We start from the raw sequence: 19370 nt of genomic DNA on the forward strand, positions 1-19370 counted from the left end.
GGGTTAGGCCTTATCTAGAGTAGGGGCGGGGAAACGTGTGTCCAGGTAAAGGGAAGTGGGACCAAGTAAGAGGAGGTGGGACCAGGTGGGAAAAAGGTGTGGCCACATCAGATCCAGATGTGACCTCAGCGGATGCAGATGTGAACTCTTCCAGGTGTCCCAGTAAGTTGTTTTTTAATATCCTTTTTTTTTTTCAGTAAGAATTTTCTTATACTTGCTTAGTAGTATTGATGTGAGCATATTATCTCAAAGTATATGAAATGCTAAGTAACTTCCCTTATACATGTATCTCTTGATTCAGATAGTAGTTTATGGAAAAATGAGTTATTACAATTTTTTAATCAGCATATTAACTGTGCTCACATAGATATTCATATATTTCATAGATATTCACACTAAGATTTAGAACTTGGTCATTTATATTTGGCTTCTCTCTTTTTTTAGGTAATGCTTCCCAGCCTGAGACGAAAGCCATCATTGAAAATTTGATTCAGAAACAGGATTTCAGTCTTTCTGTCGCTTTAGATGGTGGTTCTGTGCTGGTTACTTACCCATATGACAAGCCAGTTCAGACAGGTATGCAAAATGTCCTTTTCTATATACAGTAACCATCTTATCTAAACCTATTTAACAATAGGTAAAAAAATGACATGAATTAATGTCTCTTCTAAATGTTTTTAAATGGTGAGCAAATAGCCAACATAAGGCAGTTGTCCATTCTCTATTTCAAAATTTCAAACATTTACTTAGAGAGGTGTGATTTCATGAAAGCTTAGCTTTATTGAGTCTAGTCTTCTTCTCACAACCATTTATTGAGCGACTGTGTAGATCTTGGGAATACAAAAGTGAATGTAACATAGTACGTGCCTTAAGAAAGTCATATAAGCATACAATATTTCCGTCCCCTGTTTTAAATCTTGACTGGCTAGTAGAACCTTCTGGGGAGTTAGTTAACTGTTGAATATCTGGGGAGGGAGAGGGAGGTGGAAAGTCTCAGCATATGGAGATAGTTTGGGCTGTTTTCAGTGTAGCTTATAAGCTTATTGTTATTAGGTCACAGTTGCCTCCAAGTGAGGTAAGGCATACCAACACAAGTTCATTATTTTAACATAGTAGTCTATTATATAAACTACGTTAATATCTTTTAATATAAGGAAGAAGTTTGCCTTCAAAATCTGATTTCATATACTAAACAAAACTACATGATTCATTGTAATCGCTACTTGATAAACTTAGGTAGGGTGCAAGATTTAATAGAAGGAGAGAAAGTTAACATGTATCTGTGATGTTGAACTTAGACAAAGATCTTTTAGATGTCTCCATTGATTTGTGAATTTTTCTTTTTTGTAGTGGAAAACAAAGAGACTCTAAAACATTTGGCATCTCTTTATGCAAATAACCATCCATCGATGCACATGGGTCAGCCTAGCTGCCCAAATAAGTCAGGTGAGTATATTCCCCTACACTGTTATTGTTTCTGTGGTGCTTTGGGGAAGGAAGGCCTTACATTGTTGTCTTGATGATCTTGCCTCTCTTAATGCTTTTATAGATGAGAATATCCCAGGAGGAGTAATGCGTGGAGCAGAATGGCACAGTCATTTGGGCAGCATGAAGGTATGCTTTATAGAACACATTGAGGATGGAATTATGAACAATGGCCACTGAGTAAATGAATAGGTACATTTTTGATAGCATCAAGACTTTTCTGACACATTTAATCTGCAATGTTTTTAACCAATTTTAGTTGTATAATTTAATGGTCTTAATTATATTTACAATGTTAAACAGCCATCACTGTATTTATTTCCAAAACCTTTGTGTTTTGAAGTAAACTCTTTTCCTTCTCTTCCTATAGTCCCCAAAGTTTATAACCTTTAATGCGCTTTCTTTCTCTATGAATTTGCCTATTCTAAATATTTTTGTACATGTTATCCTTTCATATCTGACTTTTTTACTTAGCACAATGTTTTTAGGTTCATCTACTTTTTTTCCTGACCCCTTCAGTACTGGTGTTTGAACTAAATGCTTTGTACTTATTAGGCTAGCATTGCACACCTTAAGCCACACCTCTAGACCTTAGAATTCACTCACTCCTTTTTAATAACAAAATAATATTTCATTGTATGTATATATTAAATTATTTTTATTACTAAATCATATTCCTGTGCTGATATACATTTGGATTGTTTCTCCCTTTCAGCTATTGGAAATTGGAAATAATGCTTCAGTGAACATTGACACATATCTATTTTAAGGCCTTGTTTTTGCTTCTAGAGAGAGAGAGAGTAGAATCACTGGATCATATTGTACTTCCATGTTTAACATTTTGAGGAACCATAAAACTTTTCTACAATACTTGTACCATTTTATTTTTTTTTAATTTTCCTTTTTGCTGGTGCTGGTGCTTGAACTCAGGGCCTGGGCACTGTTCCTGAGCCTCTTTATGCTCAAGGCTAGCACTCTACCACTTGAGCCAGAGTGCTACTCTGGCTTTTTCTGAATAGTTTATTGGAGGTAAGAATCCTGTGGAGAGCTGGGAAGGTGGCTCAGTGGTAGAGCGCTTGCCTTGCATGCCTGAGGCCCTGGGTTCGATTCCTCAGCACCACATAAGCAGAAAAAACCGGAAGAGGTGCTGTGGCTCAAGTGGTAGAGCACTAGCCTTGAGCTGAAGAGCTGAGGGACAGCGCCCAGGCCCAGAGTTCAGGCCCCACCACCGGACCCAAAAAAAAAAAAGAATCTTGTGGAGGGGCTAGGAAGGTGGCTCAGTGGTAGAGTGCTTGCCTTACATGCATGAAGCCCTGGGTTCGATTCTTTGGTACCACATAAGCAGAAAAAAACGGAAGTGGCACTGTGGCTCAAGTGGTAGAACGCTAGCCTTGAGCTGAAGAGCAGAGGGACAGTGCCCAGACCCAGAGTTCAGGCCCACAACCAAAAGGAAAAAAAAAAAAAAAAAAAAAGAATCTCATGGACTTTTCTGCCTGGTCTGGCTTCAAACTTCAATCCTCAGATCTCAGCCTCCTCTGAGTGGCTAGGATTACAGGCGTGAGTCACTGGTGCCCAGCTTACCATTTTACATTCCTGTCAGCCGTGTTTAAGGATTCCAGTTTCTCCATATCCTCAACATTGCTTATTATTTTAATTGTATATATACTTTTAAGATTGTAATTACTTAATTTTATTTTACACTAGGTGGGAGACACAAAGCAATCCTCCTTAATAAAGTTGACAATGAACTTCATTCAGAACATTTTTAATAATGCACATTAAAAAAAACTATTCATCTTACAAATTGTTCTGCAATCCAAACATACAATAGCTTGGAAAACATTTTAGAAAACAAAAACCAATGTAAAAAGACAGATTAAAACAAGTAGAACAGTACAGGTTTTATATGGCTCAGATTTTACAGTTTTCTTACTGCATCATCAATGTCAATAATCTGTTCCTTCAGCTGGCTCCATTGCTCCGGATTTAAAGAAATACCTTTTCTTCCTGGCTTCATTTCACCTCCTGGATCCATCCAATATTCTCTAATATTAATTAGAACTTTCCCTTTAAAGTCCTGAACACTTACGTATCTCATTTTCCCAATGTGAAGCATGTTGTCATCTCTGCTGCTGCTGCTCTGCTTAGAAGATGCCAGAGCTCTTGAAGTCTCACCTGTCTTTTGCTTTTTTATAGGCTTTTCTGTAGTAACTTGCTTTTTCCTCTTTAACTTTTTGTCAACTTCACTGTCAGAATCACTGCCAGAAGAGCTTGAAGAAACAAGTTCCTTTGATTTAGGCATTGCTCTGCTCTGGCACACCAACAGGCTTGAGCTCGCTCACTCTGGACTCTAATTATATTCTTAATATGTGTGATAATGATAGCTCATTGTGGTTTTGATTTGCATTTTTCTGATGGCTCATATTGGAATATCTTTTCATGTGCTTATTGGCCATTTGTATAACTTCTTTGGAGAAATACTTATTCAGATCCTTTGCCTATTTTTAAGCTTGGTGGTCTGTCTTTTTATTGTTAAGTTACAGTTACTTATATATTCTGAGATACATGATTTGCAGCTGTTTTCTCCCCTTGTGTAGGTTTCTTTTTGCTTTCTCATGGTTTTGTTGGCAAATCTTAGAGTCCACTGTCAAGTCTAAAGTTATAGAGATTTATTTACTACTATTTTCTCCTAAGAGTTTTATAGATTTAACTCTTGAAACACTTTGTTTCTTTGTGTACGGTATACAATAGGAGTTCAATTTTATTTGTTTGTTTTAGAGACCCAATTGTCCCTGCAATTGAAAAGAAATTCGAAAAAAAATATTCTTCCCTCATTGAATAGTCTTGGAACCTCGTTAAATCATTGATGTATGGGATCCTTAAAAATTCTTTTCCTTTGGTCTACATTTTTTTTTAACTTGGGCACTGTGCCTTAGCTTTTGTTGCTCAAAGTTGGTTTTCTATTTGAACCACAGCTCCACTTGTGGCTTTTTTTGTGTGGCTAATTGATGATGAGTCTTATGAACTTTTCTGCCCAGGCTGGCTTCAGGTTTCAGGTCTCAGCCTCCTGAATAGCTAAAATTCCAGGTGATGTCTAGCTCTATGCGAGTGCTTCTGTTTTAATTACTATAGCTTTATAGTCTTTTTTTTTTTTGGGGGGGGGGTCCGGTCGTGGGACCTGAACTCTGGGCCTGGGCACTGTCCCTCAGCTCTTCAGCTCAAGGCTAGCGCTCTACCACTTGAGCCACAGTGCCACTTCAGGCTTTTTTCTTTTTGCTTATGTGGTGCTGAGGAATGGAACCCAGGGCCTCATGAACGCAAGGCAAGCGCTCTACCACTGAGCCACCTTCCCAGCCCCTATAGTCATTTTTAAAGTCAGGAAGCATATGTCTTTCAATTTTGTTGCTTTTAAAGATTATTTTGAACCAGACACTGGTGGCTTAAGCCTATAATCCTAACTACTCAGGAGGCTGAGATCTGAGGATCACAATTCATAGCCAGGCTGGGCAGGAAAATCCATGAGACTCTTACCTTCAGTTAGCCACCAGAAAACCACAATTGGTGCTGTGGTAAAGTGCCCACCTTGAACTGAAGAGCTCAGGGTCAGCACTCAGGCCTAGAGTTCAAGCCCCACGGCTGACAAAAAAAGAAAGAAGAAAGAAAAAGAAAGAAAAAGAAAGAAAGAAAGAAAGAAAGAAAGAAAGAAAGAAAGAAAGAAAGAAAGAAAGAAAGAAAGAAAGAAGGAAAGAAAAGAAAGGAAGAAAGAAAGAAGGAAAGATTGTTTTGATTATTCAGAGCTCTTTTCAATTCCATTGAATCTGAAGATTAGCTCCCCTGCCCCCTCCCCCGCTGCAACCCAAACAGACTATTAGAATTTTGTTAGGGGTAGCCTTCAATCCATAGATCACCCCTACAATATTGTCTTCCTCACATAGACTATGTCTTTCCATTTATTTAGATAGTCGTTAATTTTTCTTTTTTGTCAGTCATAGGGCTTTAACTCTGGGCCTGGGCACCTGCTCTACCACTTGAGCCTCAGTGCCACTTCTGGCTTTTTGGGTGGTTAATAGGAGATAGAGTCTTACACACTTTTTGGCCCGGGCTAGCTTTGAACCATGATCCTTAGATCTCAACTTCCTGAGTAGCTAGGATTATAGGCGTGAGCCAACGGTGCCTGCCCAGCTGCTAATTTCTTTCAGACAGCATTTTTGTTGGTTGTCCCTACCTTTCCAATTCAAGTGATTAGCTGATCATTCCATTCACATGTACAGCCAGAAAACTAACTTCATTTCCATCTGTTTTCTCTTCTTTATTTACTGAAAACTTTTCATGTTGGAGGCACTTTGCTGTATTAATGACAGTATTGAACTGAATAACTGTTACAGAAATAATTTCATATAGAAGACAGCTACTTATACCATGTCATGAAAAATTAGAGTCAGGAAAGATTAAACCTAGTCAGAGATGCAACCTTCCCCCTATTGAGGAGATAGCACTGGGAAACAGATGGTAATACAAGTCATTCCAGAAAGAGGAAGCACATGGGCAGAGGTCAATACAGTGTTGTTTAGTCAGACTATGGGACAATGGAGAAAAGGGAAAAAGAGTTTAGGTCCTTGAACGCTATGTTTTAGTAAGAAATGGGAAGCCACTGAAGGTTTTGAGCAAGCACATACACTGACATAATTTGAACAATACTAAGGGAAAAAAATAATCTCTTAATAGTGGCTTAGACTGATTTGGAAAGACTGATTTGGAGAGACTGGTTTTGGAAGAGTCTGGAGAAGAAGTCTGGGAGGATGCTGATGTATATTTATATTTGCTGTAAAAATGAGTTTCAGATTCTTTGTTTACATCATCCAGCTTTTCTTTAAACTATTTTTTGTTGTTGTATAAAGCCTCATTCTCACTTTTACTTATCCATTTTCCTATATTTGATTTTGAATTTTATGTTCCAGGATTATAGTGTCACCTATGGCCATTGCCCAGAAATCACCATATACACAAGCTGCTGCTACTTTCCTAGTGCAGCTCAACTCCCTTCCCTGTGGGCAGAAAACAAACGCTCTCTTCTTAGCATGTTGGTGGAGGTAAGTATTTTTTCCTAGTACTGGGCTTCAAACCTAGGTCTTGCACAACGCTAGGCTGTATCACAGGAGTATATTCATCAGAAAACTTTGTCAGAATATTATTATCATCTTTTGTCAAAAATTTGTATTATTTATTTTGACCATATATAAGAAAAAGTATTTGTTCATTTTCTCACCAAAATAGACACCAGGCATTCATACACCTGGAGTCTGCTATTGTTTGACCTTGTGAGATGTTGCACGTTCCTCAAGCTGGAGATCACCCAGAGTTACTGGAGCCAGTGTACATGGTGGGAAGGAAGTCATTCAAGGCATTCAAGGATTAGGTTCTTTTTTCTGTGTGGTACTGGGATTTGAACGCAAGGTCTTATGCTTGCTGCCTGTAGGCAGAGGCTCTTTTACCTTTTAGTTTTCCAGGTAGAGTCTCTTGCTTTATTCTCAAGGCTCTTTTCAGACCTCAAACGTCCTACCTATGTTTCCTGAGCAGGTGGGATTATAGGTGTATGCTACCATCATATCCCTCTTGTTTTATGAGATGGGAAGGTGTCTCACTAACTTTTTTTATTGGCTGACCTCCAACTGTTAGTCTCCTGATCTCTGCCTATGGAGAAACTGGAATTATAGTCATGAGCCAACACACTTGACTTGAAGATCGGGTTCTAATGCTTTACATTTTCACTTTCATACTTTCTTTCTTTTCTCCATCTCTGTGACTATGAAGTATTGGATGAGTCACAAATATGATCAGGATCAGTTGGGAAGAAGAAATAAATGAGACTTTCAGTGTTGATTAGAGTTTGGGTTTTCTTGTTGCTGGTTTTTTGTTTTGTTTTGTTTTTTTGATAGCAGGGATGAAACACATACTACACAAGCATTGTACCACTAAACTATATCCCCAGGCTTGGCTTTGCTGGCTGATCTCTCTTCTCCTCACCTCCCTTTCCTGCCCTTCCCCTCCCCTTTCTTCCTTTCCCATTCCCTTTTTCCTCTCCTTTCCTCTCCTCTCCTTCCTTTTTTTCCTTTCTGTCTTTCTTCTTTCAGACAGGGTCTGGACTTGAACTCACAATCTTTCTACCTCAGTCTTCCAAGTAGCTGGGATTACAAATGTGCACCACTATATCTGACAAGATGTGTGTGCATACTATTCATTTTTTATCATACCTCAAGCTATTGTCTTTAGAATACCTGACATTATAAAAAACATGAAATTGTATTTTAAACATTATTTTCAGGTTCACAAGGGAGTTCATGGATTTGTTAAAGATAAGACTGGAAAGCCAATCTCAAAAGCAATCATTGTGCTCAATGAAGGAATAAAAGTCCATACAAAAGAAGGAGGGTACTTCCATGTACTGCTAGCTCCAGGTGTCCATAACATCAATGCCATCGCTGATGGGTACCAGCAACAGCATTCACAGGTGTGAACTCAAATGGAGTGGTAGTTTGTAGATTCTTATTCTCAGTAATATTCCTATCTTACTTTAAAACTCCTGTTAGAAAGCATGAGGGGAATAAAGAAAACTAGCACCTCTTGATTATACTATGCTATTACCTTTGGTTGCCAAATGATATCTTTCTGTCGATTTTTTTTTTTTTTTTTTTTGTCAGTTGTGGGCCTGAATTCTGGGCCTGGGCACTGTCCCTCAGCTCTTCAGCTCAAGGTTAGCCCTCTACCACTTGAGCCACAACGCCACTTTTCTGCTTATGTGGTGCTAAAGAATCGAACCCAGGGCCTCATGCATGCAAGGCAAGCACTCTACCACTGAGCCACCTTCTCAGCCCTTTCTGTCGAATTTTTATAGCATTTTGTATTCTTTTTTTTTTCTTTTTTTTTTGGGGGGGGGGTCCAGTCGTGGGGCCTGAACTCTGGGCCTGGGCGCTGTCCCTCAGCTTTTCAGCTCAAGGCTAGCGCTCTACCACTTGAGCCATAACACCACTTCTGGCTTTTTTCTTTTTGCTTATGTGGTGCTGAGGAATTGAACCCAGGGCCTCAGCGATGCAAGGCAAGCAATCTACCACTGAGCCACCTTCCCAGCCCTAGCATTTTGTATTCTTTAGAAGACAACAAGTCACCTTCTTGGTTTGCTCTGCAGCCCCTGCATCTTTAATGCTCCAAGGCTATAATACAGACTTGTGCTAATTCTTGGACCTTATCCTTCTAGGTCTTTGTGCATCATGATGCAGCTAGCTCTGTGGTAATAGTGTTTGACACAGATAACCGGATATTTGGTTTGCCCCGGGAGCTTGTGGTAACTGTATCAGGTAACAAATATTTCATTTTTAGTATATGAAATTAAAATGTCTTTTTCCCCCCATCCTGGGGCTTGAACTCGGGGACTAGGCCCTGTCCCTGAGCTTCTTTTGCTTAAGGCTAGCACTCTACCTCTTGAGCCACAGCACCACTTTCTAAAACCAGTCTTGTCATTTCACTTCTGGGTGTGACTCACCTTCATAATCACAGCTAGTTGCTATTTTTCCAAGTGCTTCCTTATCTAAACATAGTTGTCCTGAGCCACTCTTCTCACCACCTCACCTGTGCAGTCTGTACTAAATTTACCTCTCCAGGGAGGCCTAGCTAACTCAGCACCCCATCATTACCTCCGTCACAATATTATTTATATATTTTTTCGCTTATTTATTCAAATTTAATGTCTCCCACTAAAACATAATCTGAGGGCAACAAGGAGTTGATCTGCACCCCCAGAGCCTAGAGGCATCACAAGACATCGTAGATCGTAATGAAGAGTTGGTATCTGAGGAATAGTTTGCTTTAGATTAAGATCGTACAGGTTCCTTGGAGTTTGACTTGTATTCTGGTTTTCCAGAATCCAGGAAAAAGGAAATGTTTGGTTTCTTCCAGGGTCAATTTGTGCCATGGTTTGAATTAATGAAAGTTTGCAGGTTGAGGAATGCTGCACTTTTGGATTGTGTCTGCTTGGTTGAACCAGATAAAGTGTGAAGAACTTAATGGATTCAGCCATCATTTAAATCTAGCTATGCTACCCAATATGTATTTTGAGGTTAATTGTTATTTTGATGATGATGGTAATGATGATGATGATTCTAAAACTCTTGTTTTGGTAATTTTTTTGTATAAGTTAAAAGTAAAACAGGGCTTTTTGATGAAATAGAAAATTACTGAAAAGAAAAAGTAGAAGTCACTGATTGATTAAAAAGCAGGTTTTAGAGTTGAAAATAGAGCTCAGTGATAGAGCACTTGCCTAGTATGTACAAGGTCCTGGGTTTGTTCCCCAGTGCAAAATAACAACAAAAACCCCAGGTTACAGAAATACAGATACTATAATTTCACTGTGGTAAAATAGGAAATACACATGCAAAAAGAAAGATCTGGGAAAGTAAGATAAATACCATTTCTGGGTACTAGAAACATTAATTGCTTAAAGATGTGAGCCTTGATTTTCTTTATTTAGTTTAGTTTCATTGTGCTAGTACTATAGCTTGAACTCAGGGCATTGTGCTCTCACCAAACTTGCTTATTCATGACTGGCACTCTACTCTGCCTCCTGTCTGGCATTTTGATGGTTAATTGGAGGTAGAGTCTTTCAGATTTTCCTGTGTGGGCTGGCTTAGAACTTTGATCCTCCAGATCTCAGCCTCTTGAGTTGCTAGGATTACAGGTGTGAGGCCACCTGTAATAATAATAGGTTGTTTGGTAGGCAGGGTACTTAAAATTGAACCTAGGATGGCAAATGCTCTACCATGGAGGTACATCCAAAGCTGTAAAAGCACTTGTTCGTATCCTAAAAGCATAATACTCACATAATTGTTGTTGTTGGGCAGGTGCCACCATGTCAGCATTGATCCTAACAGCTTGCATTATCTGGTGCATCTGCTCAATCAAGTCTAACAGACACAAAGATGGCTTCCATCGGCTCAGACAACATCATGATGAGTATGAAGATGAAATTCGCATGATGTCAACTGGCTCCAAGAAGTCCCTCCTCAGCCATGAGTTTCAGGATGAAACAGACACAGAAGAGGAAACATTATATTCTAGCAAACATTGAAAAATACACTTTGCATATCTCCAAGCATAAGTACCAAGCAAAATGACAGTTCCTCTTGGGAGACTCTGCATTAAGAAGAGACTGTCTTGCTTCTTCAGAAAGCTTTGGGAAGTTACCTTGCTAAATTTATATCCTTTGTGAATTTCGCTGGCAGTTTTGAACTTCCCTTCTTTCAAGTACTCTTAACCTTTTTTAAAAAAAATCTGATTTCTATTTATGCAGCAGAGATGAGACAACCAGTTTGTTTTTTGTTTTACTTTAAGGTGAGCTATTTGGAGCTTATATAACAACAGCATAAAGCCAACTAGTGGATGTTGTATTTTGCACATCGGGTATTTTACTAGTGGCTTTGGTTTTTCTTCTTTTGTTTTCCTTTATTTTTAAGGCCAAAAGAATCTAGATATATAAGGCAGGGACAGCAGTCAGACTCTGACATAAAGCTTTAAATACTCAAGGTTTTTCTCAACCTACTGAGGAGTACTCTTCTCTAGTTATCAAATAGCTGGAGTTTCTCTTATTCAGGTTTAATGGAGGCTGAATGATTTTCAAACATGTATGACATAAGAAAATGAATAAATGGGCTTCCGAATTTGTCTTTCTACCTGTTTCCAGGCTAGATCAGAACAGGTGGGCTAGCAGGATTTCACTACCTCTCTTGTAAGGTTTGGCAAAGTTCTAAATCTCCTCATTTTAAGGGAGATCTCATTGACTGTGGAAGATCTAAACGTCCCCTTGAATGGAGGTGAGAGGGAGATACTAGCAAAAGCTGAAACTCTCATTGCCTATCTTTTAACTTGGTAAAAACCCACAGGTGCTGCTGCTTTTATCTGTGAAGCGCTAGTTGATTCTAGGAATGCCTAATTCTTCAATAGTTCCTAAATTCAAGCCTTTTTCTATGTTATACACTTATGGTTTTCAGATGACCTAGCCATCTACAAGTTCTGAATTCTACTGAACATATCTGGAAGTGTGGATGAACCTACTTGCACATTTGAACATACAGTATCTATAGTCCGTGCTCCAGCCCCAGCCTTCGCCCTTAAAGCATACCATTATTGAACTAGTGTCACCAGTGTTGTTCCTGGCAGGCCTCTGCAAGTGATTGGGTTCTTTGACCTACAGTTTCATTTGACACTGTCTTTTTTTCTGAACAGCCAGTTTTGTTAAAAGTTCAGTTGAAAGCCTTTAAATATGGCTTTCCCCACTTAAAAAAAATGTAAACTAAGGATTGTGTGTGATATAATACTGTGGTGTGTAAGTATCATCTTCACTGCCCATCAGGTCAAGACCTGAAAGATACGCATTTGACTGTGTCCATCTCATGCTATTCAGTGGAAATGATACTTTTGTTAAGTATGAGTCTTATCAATGATGTAATGGTTTAATACCTTTGAATGTGTTAATGGTCAAGTTGCTGCTGAATTTGTACTAAATCAGGGGATAAAAAAACTAGCTCTTATTCTTTCAAACTGTATTCATATCTATTAATGTATCATTTATCCCAAAGCCTTCATGTGGAGGGGTTTGCTCAATTCACCTAGGTCATTCCACCAGGTTTTTATGAGGAATGAATCCAACGTGGCTTTATACAATAGAGATCTTTTTAGGAAGCATAATGAGGACATGACGTGTATCAGCAAATATCTGTGATAAGTTTGGGTGGCTTAAGGTTGAGCCATTCTAGTACTGATCCTGGCATTAGTAACCCCAAATTTCACCACTTTCACTCACATCCCATATACACACAGAGTTTGTGGGATGCTAATAATGAATGAAATATACATAATTTGATTTCTTCTAATAACACTTTGTTTTCTGTAAGTAAATGGGGTATTGCTTTATTTTTAAGAGGGCAAAGTCAGAAAACCAACAGGAGTCCTACAAGTTGCTGGCCCTGCTTGGGACATTGCACCTAAAAATGAAACCAACCTGCTGGGACAGCCTTGGCTTTATTAGCATTGGCCTTCACTAAAGGATACCTTCATATTTACTTCTGTCTCAAATTAAATGCATCTTTAATATACATTTTAAAAGGCCAGGCCTTTTAAGTATATATAAAACTTTTCATTTTAGAGATGAACATAGTTCTTTTAGTATTTATTCTTGAAATGGAAACCAAATCCTGAGATTAAGTCTTCAAACTTTAATAAATTTCTAAATAATGCATTTAGCAAAGAAACAAGGCCTTTTTGGGGGCTTATCAACATGAATGTACAGGATCTATGACTACTAAGACTGTGTTCTCAGCCCTGCTCTGTCTTTTATTTGTGAATCTAGTGTAATATTAGAACATATGAACAGCAGAAGGCATTGAAGCCATATGGGCTTGGGGAATGCATTTCTTCAGTATTTCTCCTAGACATGCCATTCCCTTGGAGTCACAGAGGCACATTAAGTATCACAGTATTAAGAAATTGGCTCAAATCTCACTTGTGCCCTTCTTTACTCACAAGGCATGGTTTTGTCCTAGTGATCAGTTTGTAAGCCTTCTTCCTTCCCAGCTCCTTAATCAATAAAAGTAAAGTGATTGAGGAAGTCATGTTCAAAGTGTCTGCCTGTGTAAAATGTACTCATACTGATCATATAGTTAAGTAAAATGAGTCCAAGTTATCAGGAGGAAAAAGCTGTTGGGTTTCCATGTACTTGGCAGAACTCTTCGGTAGTGAGTGAGACCCCATCCAGTTGAGAAATGCATGAAATTCTTACCACAGGGAATTCGCTTTGGGACTTTGTCATAAAAAGGAAACTTTACATTTTTGGCTCAGTGTAATTGAATGGTTAATCTTTGGTGATTTTCATCTGAATAACTGAATTAGTGAATATTGAACTTAAAATGAATTATGAGTTGACAAACTAATAAAAGATAAGTGTGTGTCTGAACTTACTGCGTTTCTAAGCTAGCCCCAGGTTACTCAGTTACCATGACCTGAACTCCATTTCCATTTATTCTCAGCATTAAGCAAGCTTATTTTTTGGTTAACATAAATGCACTTGTGCCTGGTTTTATCCTTGCTGTATTAAAAGCTTCCTGTCCATGAATGCTCTAATAGTGCCCTGTATTACAGTTCCCTGGTGAAATTGTTTTAGCAGTAGCAACTCGGCATTTCCCCTGTATTTTACTAAAAACCCCACTTATGTTTGATGTTCCATGATTTTCTATCCAGCAACTATCAGGGCTTTTAGTTAAAGCAGATTTGGGGAGAAGATGATTAGAGTCCTTGATTAATGTCAACAAACTTGAATTTCTAGTTCATGAAGCAATCTCTCCCAACACCCAATTCTCCTATTTTTGGTGGTAACTCATCAATTCCACTTGATTTTCAGGATATTGTCTGGTTGATTTTGATTTGATGGAATATGTTAGGAAATTTGAAAGTAGGTTGTCATTTTAAGGCAATTTGAATTAAATATTATGTAAATGTGTATGCTTATGACTTTTATAAATGGCATAACACAAGTGTGCTAGCAACTTCTGTGTGGCCATACTGCAGATTTTCTACAGGCATGACATCATGCTATTTTTAGACATTTTCTTTTCACCACTCCATTCTTTTCAGAATGAAAAATGTCCCACTCCAGAACTATCTATAGCTACTTACATGACATGCCCAATTCCCACTCATCTGAAGTGCTTCAACTTTTGCTTTAGTTTATGCACTGTGCCTTCAAAATAAAAAATAAATAAATAAAAGGACGTTAAATGAAGTTGAATAGCTTAAAGAAATCAATCTGTGTAATTTATGTGAACTCTAACTGTAATGAGGTCCTTTCTGGGTTTTTTTTATATGTAAACAGATCTAATCCTGTATAAAAGTTATTTTATGATGTTTGTCTTTCTTTGTGTTTTGTCTTAATCATTTTTGAAAAGCAATAGACCAGGGAAAGTTATTGTTCTAATTTTAACTTTATATTTCATTTTTCTCCCAGTACTAGTTATACAGGTTGTCACCTATAAGAATGTTTCTGTCTCTGGGTAAGTTCAGAAACCAACCCACAAAACAGGTTTTGTTTCAGAATAAGCTGGGTCATAAAGCTCATCTGCAATGATAAATGTTCAATAATTCCACCATGATGCCATAACCAATAGCAACCCAGCATTTAACACTCAGCCATTTCCTGTCTCTCTGTGCCCTCTCTTCAGGATCAAGAAAGGTTGAATGGTTTATTACCCATTTTGAACGTGTTAAAATTGTCCTTTGGGAGCTGCTAGTACGGCTCAAGTAGTAGAATGCCTTTCTAGAAAATTCAAGGTCAAAATTCAGTTCCAGCAACAACAACAATTTGTAATCCTTTTTCTAGTGAAGCCCAGTTAGAATAATGTGCCCTGGCACCTTCAGGCCCAGTGACGATGAGTTCAGTAAACCCCTTCTCATTTATAACAATTGGTAGATATTGCTACTCTAATAAGGACTGGGAAAGCAAAGTTGTATAGGAAACATGGGCTTTGATAACTAGGAACTAACTCAAAGCACACACTTTGAGAAATAGAAATGGAAATAAGCTATACTTCAGTTGTGTTTTTCCTCTGAAAAGAAAGCTGCTTGTAGGTAGAGGAGAGAGCTTAGACTACTCGGAGATTGATTCTTAGCTCTCCCATTTGCTGCTTCTGTGATCTTGTAGTACACAAGTCTCAGTTTCATACTGTGAGGAATAATCTCTGGTAGGATTGATTATATATGGGAGTGAAATGAAGTGACATTAGCATATCTCAGAATTGAGTGTCCATAGTAACTAGCATAATTTTCCTTTGTTCCCTATCTTCTGATCCTTTTGAAAGAAAATTATTTTTGTTAGCTACATGAATAAAGATCTTTCAACAGATGGCCTTTTTTAATTCAGAAGATTAACTAGATATGAGTACTTACTGGAAGTTTTCTTGCATTTTGTAGTTTAATAGATTGTCTAATTTTTTTCCTTGAAGGGGGGGGTTATTTTTATTTTATTTTTAAATTTATTTATTCTTTTGTCAGTCATGGGGTTTGAACTCAGGGCCTGGGAGGCTAGCACTCTACCACTTAGTTTTCTGGTGGCTAATTGAAGATGAGTCTTACAGACTTTCCTGCCTGTATGGCTTCAAACCATGATCCTCAGATCTTAGCCTCCTGAGTAGCTAGAATTACAGGCATGATCCATAAGCACCTGACTTTGGGAGGTTTTTTTTGGGGGGGGGAGATGGGGGTGCAGTCGTGGGCCTGAACTCTGGGCCTGGGCGCTGTCCCTCAGCTCTTCAGCTCAAGGCTAGCACTCTACCACGTGGGTCACAGCACCACTTCCAGCTTTTTTTTTCTGCTTATGTGGTGCTGAGGAATTGAACCCAGGACCTCATGCATGCAAGGCAAGCACTCTACCACTGAGCCACCTTCCCAGCCCTGGGAGGTTGTTTTGTTTTTGTTTTTTGACAGTACTGGGATTTGCAGTCAGGGTTTCAAGCCTGCCAGGTAGATACTCTACCATATGAGCCATATTTCCCTACTGTTTTGCTTTTAGTTATTTTTCAAGAAGAGTCTCAAGTTTTTGCCTAGGACTGGTCTCAGACTGTGATCTCCTCCCTATCTACAACCTCCCATGTAGCTAGGATGAGAAGTATACCCCACCATGCCCAGCTCATTGATTGAAACAGTCTCACTAACTTTTTGCCTGGGTTGTTCTTGAACTGCAATTCTCTCTGGTATCTGGGATTAGAAAGGTGATGCGCAATGTCACCCTACCAACAGTAAAGTTTTGGTTGTCCCTAATGTTTCAGAATTTTTAAATAAAATTAGATTGCATTTAGTCTTCTATGAAGCCTTATTTAACTGCTACAAGAAGTCTGGATAGTGATAATGGCTTTATGTCCTAATGTTTAATACCGTTTCCTAAATTTTTTTTAAAATACCCGAATCAAGAATCCTTTGGGTTTGTTCATAAATAGTAATCTGCTGATTCTATTCAGTTTGTCAGATACCTTGGAGTTGACAGTTATCAGTAATATAGATATGACAGTCACTGAATACATGACTCAGTTATAAGTAAGGGCCCCTGTATAAGTCTTCATCTCGTTCAAGAGCCAAGTGACTCCACAGCATGCACTGCAAACCTCAGATAATTACACCATTCTTTCCCAGAACTTCAAAAGCAATGAAATCAGCCAGGTACCAGTAGTTCATGGCTATGATCCTAGCAAACTCAGAGAGCTGAGATCTGAGGATCATGGTTTGATGCCCACCTGGGCATCAAATAAGAGTCCATGAGACTCTTATTTCAATTAATCACCTAAAGACCAGAAGTAGAGCTGTGGCTAAGGTGGTAGAGCACTATGCTTGAGCAAAAACACTCAGGGATAGTCTCTGTGCCCTGACCCAGGACCAGCACACATACACACACACACCACATACACACGCATGCATGCACAAGAAAAATCAGAAAATGAAGGCCAATTTCTGTTTCATATTACAATTTCCACCTTTGTGAACCAGCAGAATGTTAAAGCAAACATGCTAAATCTTTAGGACGTTTGGCTGAGGTTACATGAAATCCTGTTCTGTTATTGTATGAACAAATGAACAAATGTGGACAAGAGGAGCAAAGTAACAGATCACCTATATGGAGTAAAAAGGTGTTCAGCATGGTCAACCTGGAAGAAACAAGACATAGGACAAGTGCTGGGGGACTAGCCTGAAGGCAGTAAACATGGGGGTATGTTGATGTGAATGCCTCAACTCGAGCAAAAATATTGTATTGATTCAACTGGTGCAACTTAAAGAGGCAGTGATAAAGCTATACATCTTCAAGATGGAACATACAATGCAGGTTAAATAGAAATTATTATGACAGGGACTGGGAAGGTGGCTCAGTGGTAGAGTGCATGCCTTGCATGCCAGAGGCCCTGGGTTCGATTCCTCAGCACCACATAAGCAAAAAGAAAAAAGCCGGTAGTGGTGCTGTGGCTCAAGTGGTAGAGCGCTAGCCTTGAGCTGAAGAGCTGAGGGACTGCGCCCAGGCCCAGACTTCAGGCCCCATGACTGGACCCAAAAAAACAAACAAGAAATTATTATGACATTGTTTTCTGTGATCGTTGAGAGGGTAAGCCAAAATGAAGGGGACATAGAAAGGTTACATTGTTAGACCTGAGGCTTAGAGTAGAGCTCAATGATACACCATGCAGGAAGCCCTAGGTTCCATCCCCTGCATCACCACCAAAAATTTTGGAATTGCTACTAATTTCAAATATCAACTTATTCCAACATAAAGAATTACTGTCACATGTATAGCACATGGTTCCTAAAAGAGTTTTTTAAAGACCAAACAAGCTTTTGGTTCAGAATCTGAAAAAGATGTAAGTAACTTAGAAGATTTGATCCTAAAGACTGCACAGAACAGATAAGGAGTGGTTAGTATGGTGATGACTGATTTGCAGGGCTGTTGGATATTTGCTTTGTTTTGGCAGTCCTGGGGCTTGAACTCAGGGCCTGGGTGCTACCTCTGAGCTTTTAGTATTCAAGCTGGCACTCTCCCACTTGAACCATAGTTCCACGTCTGTTCTTCTGGTGGTTAGCTGGAGATAAATGTCTCCCAGACTTTCCTACCTGGGCTGGCTTTGAACTGTAATCCTCGGATCTCAGCCTCCTGAGTAGCTAGGATTACAGATGTGAGTCACCAGTACCCAGCATCTGTTGGATTTAAAAATATATTTTAGTGTCATTTTAAATGTACAAAAGTTTCAAAGAGAATACAGAATTTAGTGTGAGGGAGGTGGATGTTGGGTGAGTAGCAAAGGAAGATTGCATAATGTTTCTATTCAGTAGGACTTGAACACATCTGGAAAGGAACTCGCATGGAAGCAAAACTAGAGTCTGGTAGCTTGGTTGGTCCAAGCTATGGCTCAAATTATGTTGTATTGCTTCTCCATGGCAAACCCCTAGTGAAGGCAGCTCCATCCTAGAGTTGAAGGAACCTTCACCCTTTTCACCACCAGTGCAAACAAATAGAAAAAAATTCCACCTAGGTTTTAGATGTTGACATGATCAAATAGTATAAAACAAGAAGAAAAAAAAGATAAACAGCTGAGGAAATCACAGGGAACTATAATAGAGCTTTTAGATAGAGAAACTAAAATGGATATTTGTAAGGACTAAAAAGATCTGGAGAAATGACTACATACTACAGAGAGAAATAGAAAATATATGCTGGGTGCATAAAAGTAAATGTTCAGGGGCTGGGAAGGTAGCTCAGTGGTAGAGCACTTGCCTTGCATGCATGAGGCCCTGGGTTCGATTCCTTAGCACCACATAAGCAAAAAGAAAAAAGCCAGAAGTGGCGCTGTGGCTCAAGTGGTAGAGCGCTAGCCTTGAGCTGAAGAGCTGAGGGACAGTGCCCAGGCCCAGAGTTCAGGCCCCATGACTGGACCCCCCCCAAAAAAAGTAAATGTTCAAATGTTCAATATAAAATCAGAGAATCTCAAAACTTCAAATTAAGATGAGCAGAATCAGCAAGTACTCTCACGACATTTCCCAGCCCTGCTCCACCACCAGGCTTGTGGGGGCGGGGGAAGGGGGGGAGAGAGGCAGAAGGGAGGAGGGAGGACAAAGACAGATGGAAACAGACCACAGGGAAGACAGCAGAGGAGTGGTTGCCAGGGAAAGGATAGGATGTTCTAAACACTGCTTTAAAACTACTGCCAGAAAGACAGCCCATCTCATCTGAGTAGTCTGAATACATACACATAGTGTGGAAAGCACACTGGAGGGAAAGCCTTCAAAGTGAGCGCCATTCAAAGAGGGCAAAGAGG

General features: G+C 39.2%; 1 protein-coding gene across 1 annotated transcript in view; it reads left to right on the forward strand.

Moving 5' to 3' along the window:
- Nucleotides 1–14308, forward strand: part of Cpd (carboxypeptidase D) — a 69593-nt gene extending 55285 nt beyond the window's left edge. The window contains exons 15-21 of the mRNA XM_070027405.1: nucleotides 445–576; nucleotides 1351–1446; nucleotides 1550–1614; nucleotides 6444–6575; nucleotides 7808–7993; nucleotides 8738–8837; nucleotides 10377–14308. Coding sequence (XP_069883506.1) covers nucleotides 445–576; nucleotides 1351–1446; nucleotides 1550–1614; nucleotides 6444–6575; nucleotides 7808–7993; nucleotides 8738–8837; nucleotides 10377–10603 — 938 coding nt within the window. The 3' untranslated portion in view covers nucleotides 10604–14308. The remainder of the gene's footprint in view (nucleotides 1–444; nucleotides 577–1350; nucleotides 1447–1549; nucleotides 1615–6443; nucleotides 6576–7807; nucleotides 7994–8737; nucleotides 8838–10376) is intronic.
- The last annotated feature ends 5062 nt before the right edge of the window (nucleotides 14309–19370 follow it).

Source organism: Dipodomys merriami, unplaced genomic scaffold (genome assembly GCF_024711535.1).
Source record: "Dipodomys merriami isolate MVZ:Mamm:240054 unplaced genomic scaffold, mDipMer1.0.p SCAF_19, whole genome shotgun sequence".
NCBI classification, from domain to species: Eukaryota; Metazoa; Chordata; class Mammalia; order Rodentia; family Heteromyidae; genus Dipodomys; species Dipodomys merriami.